At 43.6% G+C, this 18692-nt stretch overlaps 1 protein-coding gene across 2 annotated transcripts in view; it reads left to right on the top strand.

Moving 5' to 3' along the window:
• The first annotated feature begins 11753 nt into the window (after positions 1 to 11753).
• Positions 11754 to 18692, top strand: part of Clstn2 (calsyntenin 2) — a 590554-nt gene continuing 583615 nt past the window's right edge. For both annotated transcript variants that reach the window (XM_058574797.1, XM_058574796.1), the window contains exon 1: positions 11754 to 11940. In XM_058574797.1, coding sequence (XP_058430780.1) covers positions 11826 to 11940 — 115 coding nt within the window. In that variant the 5' untranslated portion in view covers positions 11754 to 11825. The remainder of the gene's footprint in view (positions 11941 to 18692) is intronic.

Genomic DNA, 18692 nt, shown 5'->3' with positions numbered 1-18692 from the left:
TGGGACTTCAGTTGCAATTTTCTCTTGGATTTTCTTGAAATACAAAAACAGCATTGATTTATTTACAAATGAATGAAGGTGCTGGTTTGTGTTTGTGGGAACTCAAGAGAGACATGTTTTCCATCACCCAGGATAAGCTGTTCATACCTATGTAGGAGGTTTAATCTTCATTCACTCTCACTGTAAAGGTGTCTTTTAGGTGGAATGTAGACTTTATGTTATGTACCTTGTGTGCCAGGCAGAAATTATAGGTGAAATTCAAGGTCTACAGGTTGGCGAAATTCCTCAAGACACAACCAGCCTTGGGACACACATGCTTCTTGGATTTCCTCATTTCACTCCATTTTGAATTTTGCAAAATCCTTGTTTTTATATTAGGTCAGTAATGTGTTTAAAATTGATCTATTTTGTCTATTACTCTAATCTGTTGTACTGTTGGAAATGTAAATGGAAATTCCCAGCTTGTACTTTATGTTTATCTGATGTCATGTATTTTGGTTTTCCAAAATATGGTTTTCATGATATGAGAATTTTTTTTCCTTTTTTATATTTTATTTTGAGACAGGATTTTGTTAAATTGCTTAGGGCCACACTAAGTTGCTAAGGCTGGCTTTGAACTTAGTATCCTCCTGCCTCAGCCTTCTGAGCCTCTGGGATTACAGGCAAGTGCCACCAAGCATGGTGAGAAATTCTATTGAACTGTTACATAATATTCTATTAGATGACTATATTATAGCTGAACTCATCTTCTGTTGAAACATATTTATATTTTCTAATTTCATAATTATGAAAATGCTGCCATGAACATTCTTGTACATATGTTTTGCATGCATGTAAAATTTTTAAAAAGATGTGGAAAAAAATAAAAATGTGTAACCAATAATTATGGCTAAATATTACGGTGGAATTTTGTCCCTCCAAAAATAGCACCTCAGGATTTGACCTTACTTGGAAAGAGTCACTACAGATATATTTAGTTAGGATGAACTCATAATGGTTGGTGTAGGGTGCGCTCCTAGTCCATTATGGCTGTGTTCTTGTAAGAAGATGGCCCTGTGAAGGCCCAGAAACAAAGGGGAATGAGCAATGAAGATACAGGCAGAAGCTGGAGTTAAGCTGCCATAAGCCAAGGATCCTCCAGGGCTACCAGAAGCTTGAAGAGGCAAGGAAACCTTCTTCTCTAAATTGTCTCAGGGACGTCTTGGGACAATCAATATCTTGATTTTGGACACTAGAACTGTGACAGAATTGATTTCTATTGTTTTCAGTCAGCTGTTGTGGTGTTTCGTTATAGCATCTCTGTGAAACTAATATGTTAGCTCATAGAGTATGTGCATAACAAGTTTTAGTAGATCCTTTGTAAAGTCTCCTAAAGTGGTTGTACCTGATTTCCTCTGACTATGAGTGTTCCCTGTGCTCTTCATTGTCAACAATGGATATTACTGTTACGCTTTTTAAATGTTTCTGATTCAATGTGTAAAATGATAAATGTTGTTTTTAATTTCTATTTCCCCGATGACCTGTGATATTGAACATCTTTTTGTAGGCTTATTTGTCATTCAGATTTTTTATGGATTATAGTTCATAAATTTTCTGTATTTTCTTAATTGCTTATTTTATTTTTATTGATTTTAGAAATTCCTCAGATATTCTGGGACCAATTCTTTGTTAGTTATGAGGGTTAAAAATATCAATCCTCAATTCATGACTTCATAATTCACTTTATTTTTGGTGTCAGATGAGGAACACATTTTTTTTTCTTTTCTTGGTGCTGGGGATTGAACTCAGGGCCTTGTGTGTGCGAGGCAAGCACTCTACCAGCTAAGCTATATCCCTAATCCTTATAAACACAAATTCTTAATTTCAATGTACTGGGTATGTCAACACTCTGCTTCAAAATTTGTGCATTTTGTTTTGTGTTCAAGAAATTATTTTCTATCTTTAAGTTATAAAAGTATTCTCCTAAAATGTCTTCTGAAATTTGTAATTTTGCAGGTTTCAGATTAATTATTCCTTCCATCTAGAATTCTTTCCTTACCATTAATTGAGTAGTCCATCTTTTCCTCCATTGACTTGCAAGCACTCATTGTGTTTCTGTGATGTGTTGTATTTCTTGACTCTCCATTCATCTCATTTCTCTATCTCTGGCTTCTGTAAAGCACACAGTCTTAAATACTATTGTTCATTTTCTCACTTTTGATGTTGCATGCTCAACTGAAAAATCTCTAGACTTTCATCTCTCCCAGATAAGCATTGAAAGCTATTATTTTTAAGAATCACTTTAGCTTCTTTCTGTGTGATATGTAGTATTTTCAGTTTTCAGTGTTTTCTAATTTTTATTTTCACTTTCCTTTTGATCCATTAACCTTTTATAAGCCTTCCCTCTAGTTTCCAAATATGTGAGCATTAAAAGAACATTTTTTTGTTGTAATTATATTTTAATAGAATGGTAATTATATATTGTCTACAAAATATAAGATTCCTTGGTATTTGTTGCTACTACTTTGCAAATATCCAACTTATACTTAACAATTAAATTGTACCCTTTAATTGTCAATTGCTGCACTTAAATTTGTCCATTAGAGTAGAATTACTGATAGTCTTGTTCTGATTTTCTCTATTGTTACAAACTTTACCAGTTTGACCTACAAATTGCAAAATGAAATACATTAATGTTTTTAATTGTGATTGTGAGTTTGAGTCTTTTGTACACTTTTTTTTATATATTTGAGATTAGGTTTTGAGTGTAAGGAAGATAAGAATTATTATATCTCCCTGGCAAATTAGACATTTTACCTTTATGTAGTGCTCTTCACTGTATTTAGTAATACTTTCTTACTTAAATTCTATTTTATCTGGAAATAAAAAATCAACAGGACCTATCTATGTGTGTAACTATATGTGTATATATACATATAATACCAGATAAGTATAAATATGTACACACTCCTAAATATTATTAATTTCAACCTTTCTGTGTACTTATGTATTAAGTGTGTCACTTGTAAACAGCATATGGCAGTTTTAATAATATATGTGGCTTTGAAATCTCTGTAGTATATAAATTTATTCCTATTCCATTTATTGATGGGGTATTTGGATTTATCATATCAGGCTTAAATCTGCCCTTCCTGTGCTTCTTTTTAAAATCCCCTTTTTTTTGTCATTTATTGTATAGATCAAGTTTTCTTCCTTGCTCCCTTTTTCTTCTTAATTTTTGGTAAGTTATTTGTTCTATATAGAATCTTCAACTGCTGATCTTTAAAATTTTCAACAAGAACATTAGCTCGAGCAAAGACTACAGTTAATTCACATCTCTGTTCTCCTTTTCAACAAAGTGGTGAACCTAGAATATTTTAATTCTGATGACTCCACTCCAGTTTCCATGCTATTTTTGTGTACTGTTTTGTGATTGATATGTTTTTAGACTACTCAATATTACTCCTTATTTTGACTGCTATTTTATCACACTGTCTAGCTCCTATGTAGATCTATAGCATATAGTGTTTGCAAACTTTTACTTTTTCCATCTCAAGGTTTCCTTCCATGAGGTCCTGTTGGCTATAAACTAGCATCAGGTGTCTGAAAAAAAAAAGTCTTTATTTTGTATTTACTTTTGAATAACAGCTTGGTTGTTAAAGAACTTCTTAATTACAGACCTGTCTTAAACACTTTGAAGATATATGTAAATTGAATCAGTTTCTGTGAAGAGTTTAAAAGAGGCCCTAATCTTTGTTTGCAAAGTACAAAGTTTCATATTTGTGTATATGAATTGTATTATATAAATCCTCAAAATCCTTAATCGCTGTTTGTGCAGGTGCTGTTTGAAAATGCCCCCCCCCTTCCTAGGTAGCTGTAGTATTTAAATCAACCTTTGAGCCAATTTTAAGGAAATATATTTAGTTTGAATTTTAGTAGTCTGATTTAAGAGTACTGATTCCCAAACTCAAAAAAAAAAAAAAAAAACCTGGGATATCTTTTACAATAAAGCCAGCTTCCAGTATTCAGTTACTCGTGGGCTAAAGCAGGAATGGAGTCACACTTGGCCATTTAGGCCCAGCGCTCGGTTGTTAATGTCCTTCAATCCCTCCGCTGGCGAATACACGCCATTTATCAAGTGCCATCCACTCGACACGGCTTCTTGACATTCCCAGGTGTTAGAGAACGTCATGAGAAGGTGATATAATGTACCCTGTCCCCTTTGGACGCATGATTCACGACACATAACCATGCCAACCTGAGGGAAAAAAACTTCTTAAATACTGAGAAATTGAAAGACATAAAATTTTAAAATTGCTTAGTTGAAATGGTTTCCTTGGAGCAGTCTAGCAGGTCAGCTAGTCATCTTTAAGGCTGGAGGGTTCTGAAGAGCAGGCCTGGGCGGCCTCTTACTTTGAACTGGGGAGGAAAATGGATGCTTATTCCTTCATTTCCCTTTCACAGGGGCCTTCCCACTAGGGTGGGAAGGGATTTCCTGGCTCAGCTTAGTCAGATCTGGGCATTTTAAACCTTGGTGTCTGCAAACTTATTGACCCTCACTATCTACCACGGTCAGGACTCAAGAGAAGTAGAAGCCAGTGATCTTGCTTCCATTTCCTCACATACGAATTGAAAGTGGTACCTGCCCTGCCTTCCCTTCCACATGCTGTCTTACTTAACACGCCTCCCTCCACCAGTAAGACGTATTCAGCACCATGCTCAAGCTACCTGCAAATACAAACTCTATAGACTTTTATAAGAACAATGCACATTTAAGTGGTTTTGCAGTGGAATGGGGAAAAGTCAAACAAGAGTGATGCAGAAAAAAATGCTCTGTTGAGAGAAGGTAAAGCATTCATTCATTCATTCAGCAAGCAAGCAACTCTCTAATAAGGACCTGTGCCAGGTGCATAAGTTTCTCTCCTATTCTACAGTTTACTTTCTATTGGGAGGACACTGGAAATCTTAGCAAGAAGAAAGGATCAGCAAGAGTGAGTCAGAGCATTAAAAGAAAGCAGGGGTATAGAAAGTGATAAGGTGGTGAAGAGGTGATGCTGAAGATGAGAGCTCACTGTCAGGTGATGAGGAGAGGGGAGTACCATCCCAGGAAGTGATTTAAGCCTAGGACAGAAAGGAGTTTGTATGTTCAAAGGCCCAAAGACCAGTGGGCAAGGAACGTGTTCAGAGAAGCAGGCAGGAGCCCCTCAGGTAGGTTATGAGTTAGACTGCAAGGTCTTCAGTGTGATGGAAAGCCTCTTGAGAACTTTAAGATCAACACGTTCTGAGGAGTTAGGAGAAGACTTGGAGGTAGTACTGAGTAGGTTGGGTGGGGAGGAAAGAGGAAAGACTGTAGATAGGTGGCTTAATTTTGGGGACTGACATCACAAGGTACCATAGCCTGATTGGCTTATGTATTTAATTTCCTCACATTTCTGGAGAGTAGATGTCTGAGGTCTAGGCATCAGTGGTCTTGACTTTTTCTTTTTGGCTTGTAGATGGCTGTTTTCTCCCTGTGCCTTTACACAGTCTTCCCTCTGTTAAATGTTGAGCGTGTTCAACTTTGCTCTTCCTATGAGGACACAAGTCCTAGCAGACTGAGATCCACTCTAATGGCCTCATTTTAATTTAAGTACCTCTTTAAAGACCTTATCTTCAAATGCAACACATTGTAAAGTACTGGGAGTTAGAATTTCAACACATGAATTTTGGGGCAGGGGCACAGGAGCAGCCAATAATAGTAGGAGCTATAGTGTGAGCAAAGGCTTATGGCTGAGTTGGCATGGTCCCTATTGGTGAACAGTGAGGGAACCATCCTGCCTGGGCAGAGGACATATGTAACAGAGACACAAAAGTAAGGTGATCAGTGGACGTGGAGGCCAGGCTGGTGAGGCTCTTGAGATCAGATTACAGAGATGTGACCATTCCTGGGGTGCCTTGGAGAAGAACTAGGAATGGATGGTTAATCTTCTGGTTACCTGAAAGCCACGCATGAGAGGACTGGGTCAGGGATAGTTCAGGACATAGGCCTTGACTTCAACCCGTAGGGCTAGAAAAGAAAGAGGAAGGAACATCTCCCAGGAGGAACTGCCAATACTGATAGAATAAGAGGAGACAGGACTCCACCTGGGAAACTGAGAATGAACCTGAGATAAGGATTGTCCTGCAAAACCTGTGCTGGGATGGCAGTCAGGGAGATCAGGGCAGCCCAGCGTGTCCCCAGCAGGCATGGTGGAGGCTGGATGTGTTGCCTTACTTGGATGGGAAGGCACTTCAGGGTGTCACCTCAGGGTCAGACAGACCTCAGTTCAGATCTTACCTCCTTCATTTGCAGGAATGAACTTGAATCTCATTGAACAAGTCACTTAATCTCTTTAAGCCTTAATTTACTCAAATGTCTAATGGGAGTAATAAACTAACATTCTAGACTTTTAGAGGGTTGAATGAGGGAATATGCATGATGCCTGGGTCATAATAGTTGCTCACTGAAGGGCAACTACATCCCACTTAGTGGATCAAAACCTTCAAAGCACAGAATGGATAGATTTAGGTGTTATGACACAGGACACAGCCTGGTGCTTCCTGCAGCAGTACTGAAAAATAGAGCTGGTGTGGCTGGTCCTAGTGTGTTTTCTTATCGGACCACACTTTACTGGCATAGAAAACAGTGGCTACCGAATGAAGAGTCAGGGAAAAGTCTAACTACAATTTGTGCATCCCGGGTGAGAATCCATTGCAGCTACCAATGATTCTATTTATTGTGTCCCTACCACCCACCAGGGAAGGATGTGGCTCTTTCCATTTCATTTAACTCTAAAAGCAACTTTGCTTCCTTGCTCCCAGATTGTAGAGAAGGAACAGATTCAAACCAAGTAAGAAACTTTTTCAAGACATACATAATTGGAAAATATAAGAGCTGGGTTTGCATCCTTAGCCTGATTCTAGAAGTGATCTTTTTCCACTCGGCCCTACTGCCTCCATTTCTTGGCCACGACAAGTCTCAACATTTGAGGTACAGATGGTACTAATTACACATGACTTATCAAATACTACCTTCTCTTCCCAAGTCTGTGTTGCAGGAAACAAATGAGAAGAAAGATGTTCTAGTTAATCTTGATGCAATTGTAAACCATCCCCAAACCTTAATGGTGTAAACAACCACTTGATTACACTCATGGATTCTGTGGGTCACAAATTTGGAAATGGCTTGACTTTGTTCCAGAATGTCCAAGGCTTCATCTGGGAAGATCCAAACAGCTGGGAGGGAGGTGACTCCTCAGCCAGCAAAATGGGATTATCTGGAGATTCTGGGATGACTCAAATGTTGGATTTAGCTGGGGCTGTCAATCATACCTACAGTTAGTTTTTCCAGGTAGCTTATGATCTTTCCAACATAGCAGCCTTACATAGCTGCACTTTTCCATAGAATATCCAACTTTCAAATGTGAGCATCCTAGTAAACAGGGCAGAAGCTACATTGCCATAATGATCTATCTGAGAAGACATGTAGCCTTGCTGACTGAAGTCTACTGGTAGAAGCAACATTCAGATTCAAGGCTGCTCAGATTCAAGGAGAGGAGAGATTCCATCTTGTAATGGGAGAATTGTCACTGAATTTTATTATAATAACCACCAGGGTGTAAAGGTACAAGAAAAATACATGGAAGTGTTTAAGAAAAAATGTATTGCTGCAATTAATGACATGTTTGTTATTTTTCTTTCTTGCTGAGCTTAAAATACTCAGGCCCAAATAATGCTGAACATGAACTGGATTTGATTGCGAGCAAGCTTTCCTTGCTCCTTCCTTAACAGAAGGCCTCAACCTACAAAAGTGACAGCAAGTTCCTGCAGCAGCAGCCACATTTCTGTCCTAGCACCAAACTTCTGAGAGCAATGTTGAAAATTCTGTAACCTACCCAGTCACCTGGGGGTCATGATGACCCAGTGATAGCAGCAGAGATGGTGAAGGGGAAGAACAAATGGATCCATTTGTTTAAAGATCAGCTTTTCAACCTTCCTTTTTAAAGTTAAGTGCTCTCAGTTGAATTAAATTTGGGTCACATGTAGAAAGTCTCAGTTTGATTTTCTTTTTAAAAATAAGTTTTCATAAGTAGGTGTAATTTATTTATTTTCTTCATTTATCCAGCTTAAATTACTTAGGGGCTGTGTTTTGTTGCTCAATCAGGTATTAATGACCCATGTGAAAATGAAAGAGAATGGTTGTGTTTGCGTGAGGCCTGTTCATTAGATTCTATTGTCTAGAAAGAAGGAGTTATTTACTTATTAAAAAGTATTGACCTAGATTAATTTCCTGGGAGTCATTATTACCTTGCAGGTGGGACCTTGGACTTGGAGCTTATAGTGACCGGTCCTAACATCATTCTGATCTCTAGTTTCTTGAGCAAGACCTTTAAAGAAATGTGCCCCAAGAACAAGTCAAGAATAAACATAAGCAGTGCAGACTCCAAGAATTTAGAGAATTCTATCACTGTGTTGGTGATAATTGTACATTTAAAGGGTCATTGCTCAGAGGCTATGAAGGCTAAAAAGTTTTTTAAAAATCAAATACCTTAAGCTACCTTTTCTGATTTGAAAATACTTTTTGTTGTTTATCTGTTGCTTATCCTTTATGCCACTCCCCAAACCATCATATATGGGAGAAAGACGGAGTTTGGCTGATGTGAATTGATGTTTTGCACAATTATGTGAATGTGGATAAGTTCCTCAAACTTCTCGGGCCAGTGGTCTGATTATAATAAAATTGGAAAAAATAGCACCTGGTGTTGCAAGAATTAAAGGAGATATGGAATATATGATCCTTGTTGCCAAGTCTGGCACTAAGTAAATGGGGATCCTTTAACTTCTGGGTTACTTGGTCTAATTTTTTGCATCTGGGTTGGGGGTGTAGCTTAGTGGTAGATGGTTGGCCTCCAATGCATGAAGCACTGGGTTCAGTCTCCAGTACTGCCAAAACAACAGCAGTAAAACACACACACAAAATCAAAACAAGCAAGCAAAACCCCCACCAATTTTCACATATGCAATAGTGCAAAAAAGCAGACAGCACAACAGTGCTCCATATAAATGATGTGGACCTGAAGCTCTTGTGTCATTCCTCAAGTGAACCAAATCAAGGTTGTGACTGGCATTTCAGAAACTTGTGAAGTAAGAGGAGGACATTTTTACATTTATCAAACATTATGCGCAACTGACTGTTTCATATACATTTTCTCCTTTTCTTCTTATACAATGACCTTACCCATAAACATCATACGACTTAGTCAATTGCTCCAAAACACAGGGGCTAAATGAAATACTCATTCATTATTTCTCATGAGTCAACCGGGCAGTTCTGATATGGACCAGAGTTGGCTGATCTTGCTTGGGTTTGCTTATGTGTCTTTGATGGGTTGCTGGGTCATAGGGCACTAACCAGGTTAGAGTGGCCATGACTGGCCAGGACAGTTCGACTCCAAGTGGTTTCTTACCCTCCTACAGGGTTGTTTTGTTTTGTTTCTTCTCATAGCAATAGCAGGAGTCCAGGAAAGAGAGGAAAACATACATGCTACTGTCCCCTGGGCCAAAGTGAATCATATTTTGCCAAGCTCTGAGCAGGAGGGCACTTCTACTGGAAATAGATGCATGAACAAATGGGGCCAGTAGGGCACTTTCACTGTTATAATAAGCATTGTTCTTCCTTATGATTGTAGGCAAGGAGATGGAGGCTTGCAAAGTCATGCTGTTGGTCAGGGGCCTGTTTCTTTTTGCTGTCTTCTTTCCCAGTGACCTCCTGCTTGGAGATGTTTTCTAATCAGTTCTGTCTCCCCAATCTTTCTCATGCATGAACTTGAAATTTCATGTAAAATACTTGGGATCAACCAAGTGATCTTAACAATACCAAGTATAATGACATCATGGGACAGCGAAGGTAAATAGGTAAGGTAGGTCTTACTACTTAGAGAAAATCAAGAGAGAACAGATATGTAGCTGAATGTAGTTTAAATGGAAGGAGGTGAGTTAACATTTATATTTATCCTCTGCATATTGGCTTCCCTGATTTTGCCTGGGTCAGCTTGCACCTTTCTATGACACTCTTCCTGGAATTTGATACTCAAATCTAAGAAATGCCAGGTCTTGGTGTGTGGTGTTGGCCTGAGACGCTTCCTAATTTGTTGTTCCTAACAGGTGCTGATTTGTGCCTTAAAGAGGACCTGCAGTGAAAAGCGCAGCCTGGTCAGAGCCCCATGCACTGTGAGGAGTCAAGGCTGTCCTCAAGCATCTCTTGGGTGATGGAAATGATAAGAGATTTGACTATCAGTGCTCTGCCAGAGGGGTGCAGGAGGGCTGAGTAACACAGGGCTGTTAATAGATTTTATGGCTTTTTGAGTACCCCAAACTTTACTTATTAATTATAAGATGTGGTTTAGTCACTGTTGAAATATGTACATTGTGTTAATTGATTTGTATAGGCTCATACCAAGAAACTAAAAGAATATGAAGGACTATAACTCGTACAAAGGGACTGTAATCACTTTACTAACTTTTCTTTCTCCCTCTTCAGGGAGAAAGGCTTTGAGGCCCAACAGTGTCCAGTCCAGTGTTCCCTGGAAGAGTGACACAACCTGTCTGGGTGTTCAGGAAATGTCTTGAATCAATGAATAAATAAATGATTTTGTTTGCTTCTATGTTTCCCTACCTACTTTATTTCCAAAGTACTTCTTATGGACCTTGAATGGTGGCATGTATGGAAATAGGGTTGGGGTTTCTTCTGAGCCATTGATTGTTGTTTATTAAGTACCTTTGGGATCCTTTAGAGTCCTACGTGTGGTTGAGGATGTCTAGGTGTGTATGGTCTCTGTGCTCAGGGATCTGACAGTTCTACCTAGCCTGTGTTTTATAAGGCATGAGGTCAGGTGGTCTGCTTAGAGATCCAAAGTGACAACATAAAGTGGTAACTTCTTGCAGAGAAGTTTAAGTGTGATCCGCACTGCAGACCCAAGTTTGTCTTTTCTGATTCAGCGAGTTCATCAGCTTCTGAGAACCACTGCTGCTCCTGCTTCTCCGAGATGGTACAGAGCCCGACTGCAGCCACCCAGGTCCAACGCAATGGACCCTGCAAGTCCAAGCAGCAGTTAAGTTTTTCGGTTCTGGTGTGCGGCTGGCGCCCTCCCCAGACCAGGCAGCGTAGAGCGTCCAGAGACCCAGCCAAGGGCAGGACCCGCAGCGACGCCCGCCGGGCCACTCCGCCCAGACGTCAATTCAAAAGGGATGGCAGGGCAGGGCCCCTGGGCCCCTGCAGGCGACCTGCAGGCGACCCCCAGGCGCCAGGCAATCACTTTCTAGGGGAGCCCATCATTCCTGGCAGCAGCTGTTTGGAGAACCTGACTGGGGACGCCGAGCCAGAGGGCTCCGGGGAGTCGCCCACCAGAGTCTTTTGGGTGCTGGCTCCTGACGGAGGCAGGAGAACGCGAGTGCCCAGTGTGGGGTCCGCGGGAGGAAAGTTGGGGGCCAAAGCCGCCAGGCTGGGAGCGCGGAACCCAGGGCCTGTGTCCGCGTCTCATGAATATGCACGAGCCACCTCCCTCCCTCCGTGACGTCACGGGCCGTCCCGGGGTGAGCGCCAGAGCCGCTCCGGGTCCGCGCCAGTGAGCGCGGCTGCTGCTGGCGAGCGAGCGGCGCGGCGGAGGGCACCGGAGGCCGAGCGCGGCGGCGGCGGCGGCGGCGGCGGCGCCTGAAGCGCACCCAGCGGGCACCGCGAGGCGGCCTGCGACGCGGCGGACACCGGGAGGCCAGAGCCGGCGCGGGCAGTAGGCGGCGGCGGCAGCTTGTTGGCGGCATCGGCGGCGAGGATGCTGCCTGGGAGGCTGTGCTGGGTGCCGCTCCTGCTGGCGCTGGGCGTGGGGAGCGGCAGCGGCAACGGCAGCAGCGGGGGCAGCCGGCGGCGCCGCCTCCTCGCGGCTAAAGGTGGGTGCTGGGGAAGTTTTCTCCTCTCCTAGCAGGGAGGCTGGGCAGGCTCGAGGGTGCAAACGGCGGGGACTCGGCTCACGCTGGATTTGCCCACGGTCCTTTACCGCAGCTTCTCCGGCTTCTGTGCTCCCGCAATTCCCGAAGTCAGCGCCCTATGCAGCGGACCAGGGAGGTTCCGCCCGCCCGCGGGCGCGCCGACCCCATCCCTGGGTGGGGTCCTGAAGCCAAGGAGCAGGCGAGGTCTGGGGAGTCCAGACAACTTTGGGGGCGGTCTGCGCCAGGGTGGGAGCGTCGCGGGCTCCGGCCCAGGGATGGCTTCAGCAGGGCGCTGGCGCTGCCGCGGGGAGAAGCAGGTGTCTGCTCCTGCCCCGGGGGAAGGACCGGCGGCGGTGTCTTTAAAGGAAGCTGAGCTGTGACTGGTCTCCCAGGTCGAGGATGGAGTGGAAACTTGGAGGCTCCAGGGAAGGCCCCGTGGCACTCCGCGTGGTCCCCCAGGGCGGCCCTGGCTCCCGTGGGAATGCGCGCCCTCCGGGTGGGCGGCAGAGTCCTGAAGAAGTGCGCGTTGTGATGCTCCCCAGTTTCTCCGACTCTGCTTGGGCTCCCGAGGTCCAAGGCGCCGAATCTGGTACCCCTCCCTCGCTCATCCAGTTGTTCTGAAGATGTTGACCTCCCCACCTCTCCAGCCCGGAAGGAAGCTGGAGCCCGGTGAACGCCTGGAGACGTCAGGCGAACCTGGGAGCTGGCGAGCCCTGTACTTTGCTGCTTCGGAGCATCGGGTAGGGGCTCCGGGAGGGCGGGTCTGAAACAGAAGGTCACGTGCTCGCAGGCAGTGTGGAGACATCAGAAAAGCAGGGCCGCGTGAGGGTGGGTGCAGGTGGGCGCAGGGGAGGCTGTGGCAGATCCAGGCTAGAGCGCTCAGCTTAATGATAACTTGTTGATTCTCTGCGCTGTCGACGAGGGCGTGCGTTTGGCTTGCGGGCTGTGGCCAAATTTGCCCGTTGACAAAGAAGAGGGTACATGACCCTTGGAATCTTGCCTGGCGGTCACCTTAGGGCGGAGGGCTTTGCACCAGCTGGAAAAGAGGCTCTCTATTAAGAGACAACCTGATCTAGAGGCTGGCTTTGAACTATAGTGTACCAGTGGCTCAGAGAAGGGAATGCGTATCAGGTGGAATTACTCTTGGCGGATGGAGAGATCCAGAGGCAGATGGTGCGTCTTGTCTGAGCTTTGGGAACTGCTTCTCCCATAACTTGAGAGTAATGAATTTGAAAATAGGAGAGTTTCTGTTTATTTGTAATCTTTAAATTTTTTATGACATGATTTCAAAAAAAAAAAAGCTTATTAGCAGGCTTCCTATTTCTTTCTAACTGCCCCCCCCTTCCCTGTGTATCTTTGACAGTTTTTCTTCTGCAAAGACAAACTCATTCCAGAAAAATGAAACGTCTTAAACATAGGTAAAGGTGACACTGAGATGAAGGAATCAAGCTAAGAGACTGTTTCCGTGAAAACAAGAATAATAAAAGAAAGAACTTCCCAACCCTTTGCCTTGGTTCCTTAGTATAGATACTTTGTTAAGCAGGCAAATTACATTCTGAGGGGAAGATTTTTCTATTTCTTTGTAGCAGAGCAAGTGACATATTTATAAGCAGATGTCTACAAACAGGGGAGGAGGTTCACAGCAAGTGAAAATCAGGGAAGAAGTCATTTGGGAAGAAAACCTGGTGTGCATAACACATTGCTGAGTTCTCATGTCAGGGTGGAAAGATGAGAGAGCGAGGAAGAGAAAAATAAGGCTATCAATGATTCACTTTATGTGAATAATTATGTGCATTTTAACCAACATCCTTCATCTCCCCCACTTAGAACATATCCATTTCACGGTTAAAACCAGTCATTTGTCTTCCGAGTATAAAAAGTTTATAGATTCTCTGAAGTGAATCCCCCTTGTTTCCGCTTCTTTCCCCTTACAACCACTAGGGGGCGGCAAAGAGCACCATTTGCTGCCTTTTTTTGAGACAAATGTGTAATATTTGATCACAGCAGAGACATTTATTCTGACACTTTAGTGTGTATTTACAGGACCGACTTTCTTCATTACAATGCACTTGCAGTTTATGTTTTCAAATCACATAATCTCTGAAGAACGTTTGAATTTAATAAAACTATATGCTTTCGGTATGATGCGCCCTGCCTCTGATTTTTTTGCCATTTTTAAGCTTCATGTTGTTATTTCCATCACAAAAAAAAAAAAAAAAAGAGAGAGAAGAATCAGGAGGCATGTGAAGAAGATTGAACAAAAAATTCTCTTTCTTCTTCCATACACTTTTGTATCTATTGTGGGAGAAAATCGGGAGGGTGACAGGAGCTGTCTTGCAGAGTTGATGTGCCCTCTGGACAATGACTGGAAGTGTGCGCTCTCAGCTTCGGGCTGGTGTGGGATGCCTGTGTCTATGGGGCGCAATATGCCTTCCTTGTTTCTTGTTATAGGAGACCAAATAGCTAATCCCCAGGAACAGTGTGAGGTTTTCACAGGATCTCTGCACTTTCAGGGCAATTTCAGAAATCATATAGTGTCTGGGCAGTTACAACCCTTTCCCTCCACCCTTCTCTATCTCGTCTATCAAAAAAGAAAAAACTCTTATTGGATTCCATGAAGAGACCAGATTACTTACCATGTGTTCTATGAAAAAAGCTGGGGAGGTATTTTGGACCCAGGGAGTCTCTGGGAAAGAGAAAGACATGTCTTGCCCAAGGGAAAGAAGACAGTACAATCTAGATATGCATCTGAAGGCTTGTGGTAAATCTGGCAAAATGTGTGGGTCTCATCATCTCAAAGACCACTAGTTACACAGTCCCCTTTCAGTGCCCAGCATCCAAGCATAGAAGTCACATGGGACAATCCTGAGTATAGATTTTCAGTGATTGGGGTGCTCACCTGTGTGCCCAGAGCCTGGACCAGGGCTCTGGAAGTTTCTGAGCAGATAGCTGAAGACCATCATTATTCCACCCCTACTTGTTTTGGAGGAGTTTTTGACCCACTATCAAGATAAGATTTTTATATGGAAATTTTAAGCAAATGGCAATAGACAGAATTTGTCCAAAGTGTAATACTAACTGAGTGTTAGGAACATAGGCAAGAGACATGGGGCTGGGGAGAGAGAGCTTGCCAAAGTAGCCTCTGGTAATAGGGAGGGGAGAGTACAGAGCAGAATTCTAATAATAATAGTGCAGTTGTAATTGTAGCGTTTGGAGCCCCTTTTTAGCATGTAAACAGGTGCTTTGCTAATCCCATTCATGGGCTGTCCTGAACTCCTCCGACAGCACATGCACAGCCTGTCTTAGCCCGTTTTACACATAAGAAAGTGAGTCTGAGAGAGGTCATGTGACTTGCCAAGACCTTCAGCAAGAGAGTGTGGCTCTGGGGTCAGAATATAAAGGGTTGCCACACCCATGCCTTATTTGCCAGAGGTTCTTCCCTTTGGATTTGAAAACAGGTTTAGGGATCACCAGAAACTGAGCTGTTTGTGTGTCTGAATCACCCAGGAGACTTTGAGGGTCCAGGTTGCAGTATTAAAGGGGCTGCAGGTAATGAGACAAGTGGGCCTTGCTTTCACCTGTGGAAACCAGGGTGCTTGCTCAGAGCAGTGGCCTCATCCTCCTTCCCACAGATTCAAAGCCTTTCTTGAATATTCCAGTCTGCACACTGTAGAACTTCCTGCAGGGGCAAAGATGGTATGGAATTGTGTGATGAATTTTCCTTAATCATCTTGAGCAAGTAGCAGGTGCCTCCTTGGGACATGACAGAGCTTTTTCCCTGCCTGCAACAGAAATGCCAGAAAGCCTTCAGCAATATATCAGAGCATCTGTCAGAGTCATCCTGAATCACCGGTGGTTCCTGGACCGGATTGTGCTTCATCCTTGCCCTGAACCCTCTGGCCTTCTGGCTAGAAGGTCATCTCCCTTAGCTTCATTTCCATGGTTACCCAAGATGTGGCCAGACGTGGACTTGGCCGTCCCTAGGAACCTTCCCAGGCTGGCCACCCAGGAAACACTGGCTGTCCCTCTGCCTGCCTGTGTTTCCTTGTCCAACTCCTGCACTGCTGTCTTCTGAGCCCTGAGAGCTGGAGCATCACCCAGGCTCTTGCCGCGTGTCCAGGCCTGACCTTGAGACATGAGATGATTAGTCAATGGTGTTTGGCTTAGTGAATGCACCTGTTTGTAATTCAGGGCATTATCATTTCTTATCCTAGGCATTTAAGACTTTTCTCCCCTCCTGTATGAAGTAAAATTTTGGCTTAATTGCTTGAGAAATCTGAGTTCCAGTCCAGGCCCTATCCCTTGTTCATAGATATCTTGGGCAAGTTAGTTAACCCTTTTGAGGCTCAGTTTCCTCATCTGTAAAATACAGGTACAGAAATCTACTTGCGAGTTTGTCAGAATAGTGCTTAGAAAACACTTCGATTTATTTTGTGGTATACCAAAGGCACTAACTATTGGGAGCTGAGGCCGGAGGATTACAAGTTCACAACCAGCTTCAACAAAAGCAAGGTGCTAAGCAACAGTGAGACCTTGTCTATAAGTAAAATACAAAATAGGAATGGGGAGTGGCTCAGTGGTTGAGTGCCCCTGAGTTCAATCCTTGGCTACCCCTCTGCCAATAAAAAGGTACTAACTCTACAATGATTGTAATTACTGGTAGCTTAAACATGTGTCTAATGTAGGTGACTGATGAAATTCCCTGTTTCTAATCTCTTAGCAATTCAGCACCTCTGTTCATACTTTCTCCTGACTCAAACTCGATTCCATTTCTCTGCCTCTCGGTCTGTCTTCTTGCTCTTTCTCTCAGTGTGTGAATGTGCGTGTTTGTGCAAATATCATATATAAGTATAAATGTACATGTACACATGTATTTGACTTTGTTTATAAAAGCCTCTTCTTCTTTCTCTGGTCTGTAAATGCCTTTGAAACCAGATCCCCCATTTATCACCTCAAACTTCCAGGAGCTTAATGTAGGGTCAGCATTGAGGAAGGATCAGCTGTTGTTGGCTATGTAAACAAATATACAAATGTGATTCCATGTGCAGACCAGGGGTGTGGGAGGTTCTGATCTTTGGAGGAAGAGCTCATATTGTGTGATTTGGGGTGTAAAGAAATGTTTCCCACCCAGTTAATGCTTTCCTCCCAGCTCTGCTGTCCCAGAAAGTAGAGAAACATTCTGTTTATGACCTTTATAGTGTTTGCAATTATGCATGTTTACATAGACAGGGATAATCCAAACTAGGACACCCAAATAAAAGACTGAGACAGATCATTTATTTTATCATTTGCTTTGTATCCCACCAGTATTGGGCCCTGTGGAAATGGTTCCCTTGGAAAGTCAGATTTTGAGGATGGACTGTGGAGACGACTGAACTTGGGGAAGAGTGTCAAGCTGAAGACACTGGTGCTATTTTAGCACAAAGTATCGCACTGCAAACTGTGGGGAAGAAACATGCAGAGGCAGGAGGGGGCAGTGGTCAGAGAGGAGTCAGGCTCATGAGCTCTGCTTGTTAGCCTTTCAGCCAATGGCTATTTTTTACTTCCTTTTATTCTCTCTGAGGGGAACAAAATATTAAAGTAAGTTCCAGATATCAAAGAGTTCACCCTCTGCCGATGGCAAACCTCACACATGACTGAACCCTTACAGAACTTAGTAGTTTATAGGAAAATGGTAGATCTTGCATCACAGACCTCAAAAGGTCTTGTAAGAAAGACATTGGTGGGGCTGGGGATATAGCTCCGTTCGTGGAGTGCTTGCCTGGCATGCACAAGGCCCTGGGTTCAATCCCCAGCAACCTCCACACACACACACACACACACACACACACACACCACAAGACATTGGCAAGGTAATGAGAGGTCCGGGGAGGCTTTATGGAGGAAATGAAAGGAACCTTGATGGATGAGTAGGCATTGGGCGAGCAGCTGGCCATGGGGCAGGACTGGTGAATGCCAGATAGTTAGAGTGCCCATGATTGGCACACAGGTGCCAGCGAGGGAGACTCAGCCAGCATAGAATATATTCTGCATACAGACTCCAGAGCTAACGAAATGGCAAAAGTTATTGAAGGCATACCCTGTCCCGGGCACCATTTTGAAGCACTTTCCATGTCATTTGGTTTAACTCTAAGGAGGCAAAGCTATTCCCCCATTCTTAAAGAAGAGGAAATTGAGGTCCCAACTACCTACTCAATACCTCACAGCTCCAAGGTGGCCGAACTGTGGCGCCAAACGCAGAACACTGTGATCACATGGATTGCTTCCCCTCACCGGGGCTGACCTACCAGAGTGACTTGCTGTGTGCCTCAGGGAGGCTCTGAGTGGATCAGAGAGGCTCAATAGGCCCCGAGGGCATCGCCTCCCTGTCTGATAATATTTGTGTGAGTTTCATGTCAAAACTGCTGTGAGAGTCCATTTCTCGGGAAGCCTCACTGTCTGATTCACTCCTTGATTCAGAGTGAGCAGGATTTGTCTCTTCCGGTGCAGGCATCTTGAAGTCCTCCCTGCTTCCTGTCATGTCTGGCCTGCACTGGTCTGCACTGATGTGTTTGGAGGAGTGTGCTGTAGCAGAAGACTGCCCCAGCTGGCTGGCCTGTGTGTCCTCGGTTCTGTTACGGCTCTTCATTTGGATCACACCTTGCCCTCTTCTGACTGTTTCTGAACCATGCAGGTTAATGGAGGATACCACACATATTTCCAAGTAGGTTAGA

This window comes from Marmota monax, unplaced genomic scaffold (genome assembly GCF_021218885.2).
Source record: "Marmota monax isolate L192 unplaced genomic scaffold, Marmota_monax_Labrador192_F-V1.1 WCK01_AAM20220418_F8-fsc00022, whole genome shotgun sequence".
NCBI classification, from domain to species: domain Eukaryota; kingdom Metazoa; phylum Chordata; class Mammalia; order Rodentia; family Sciuridae; genus Marmota; species Marmota monax.
This window is presented reverse-complemented; position numbering and strand designations above follow the sequence as displayed.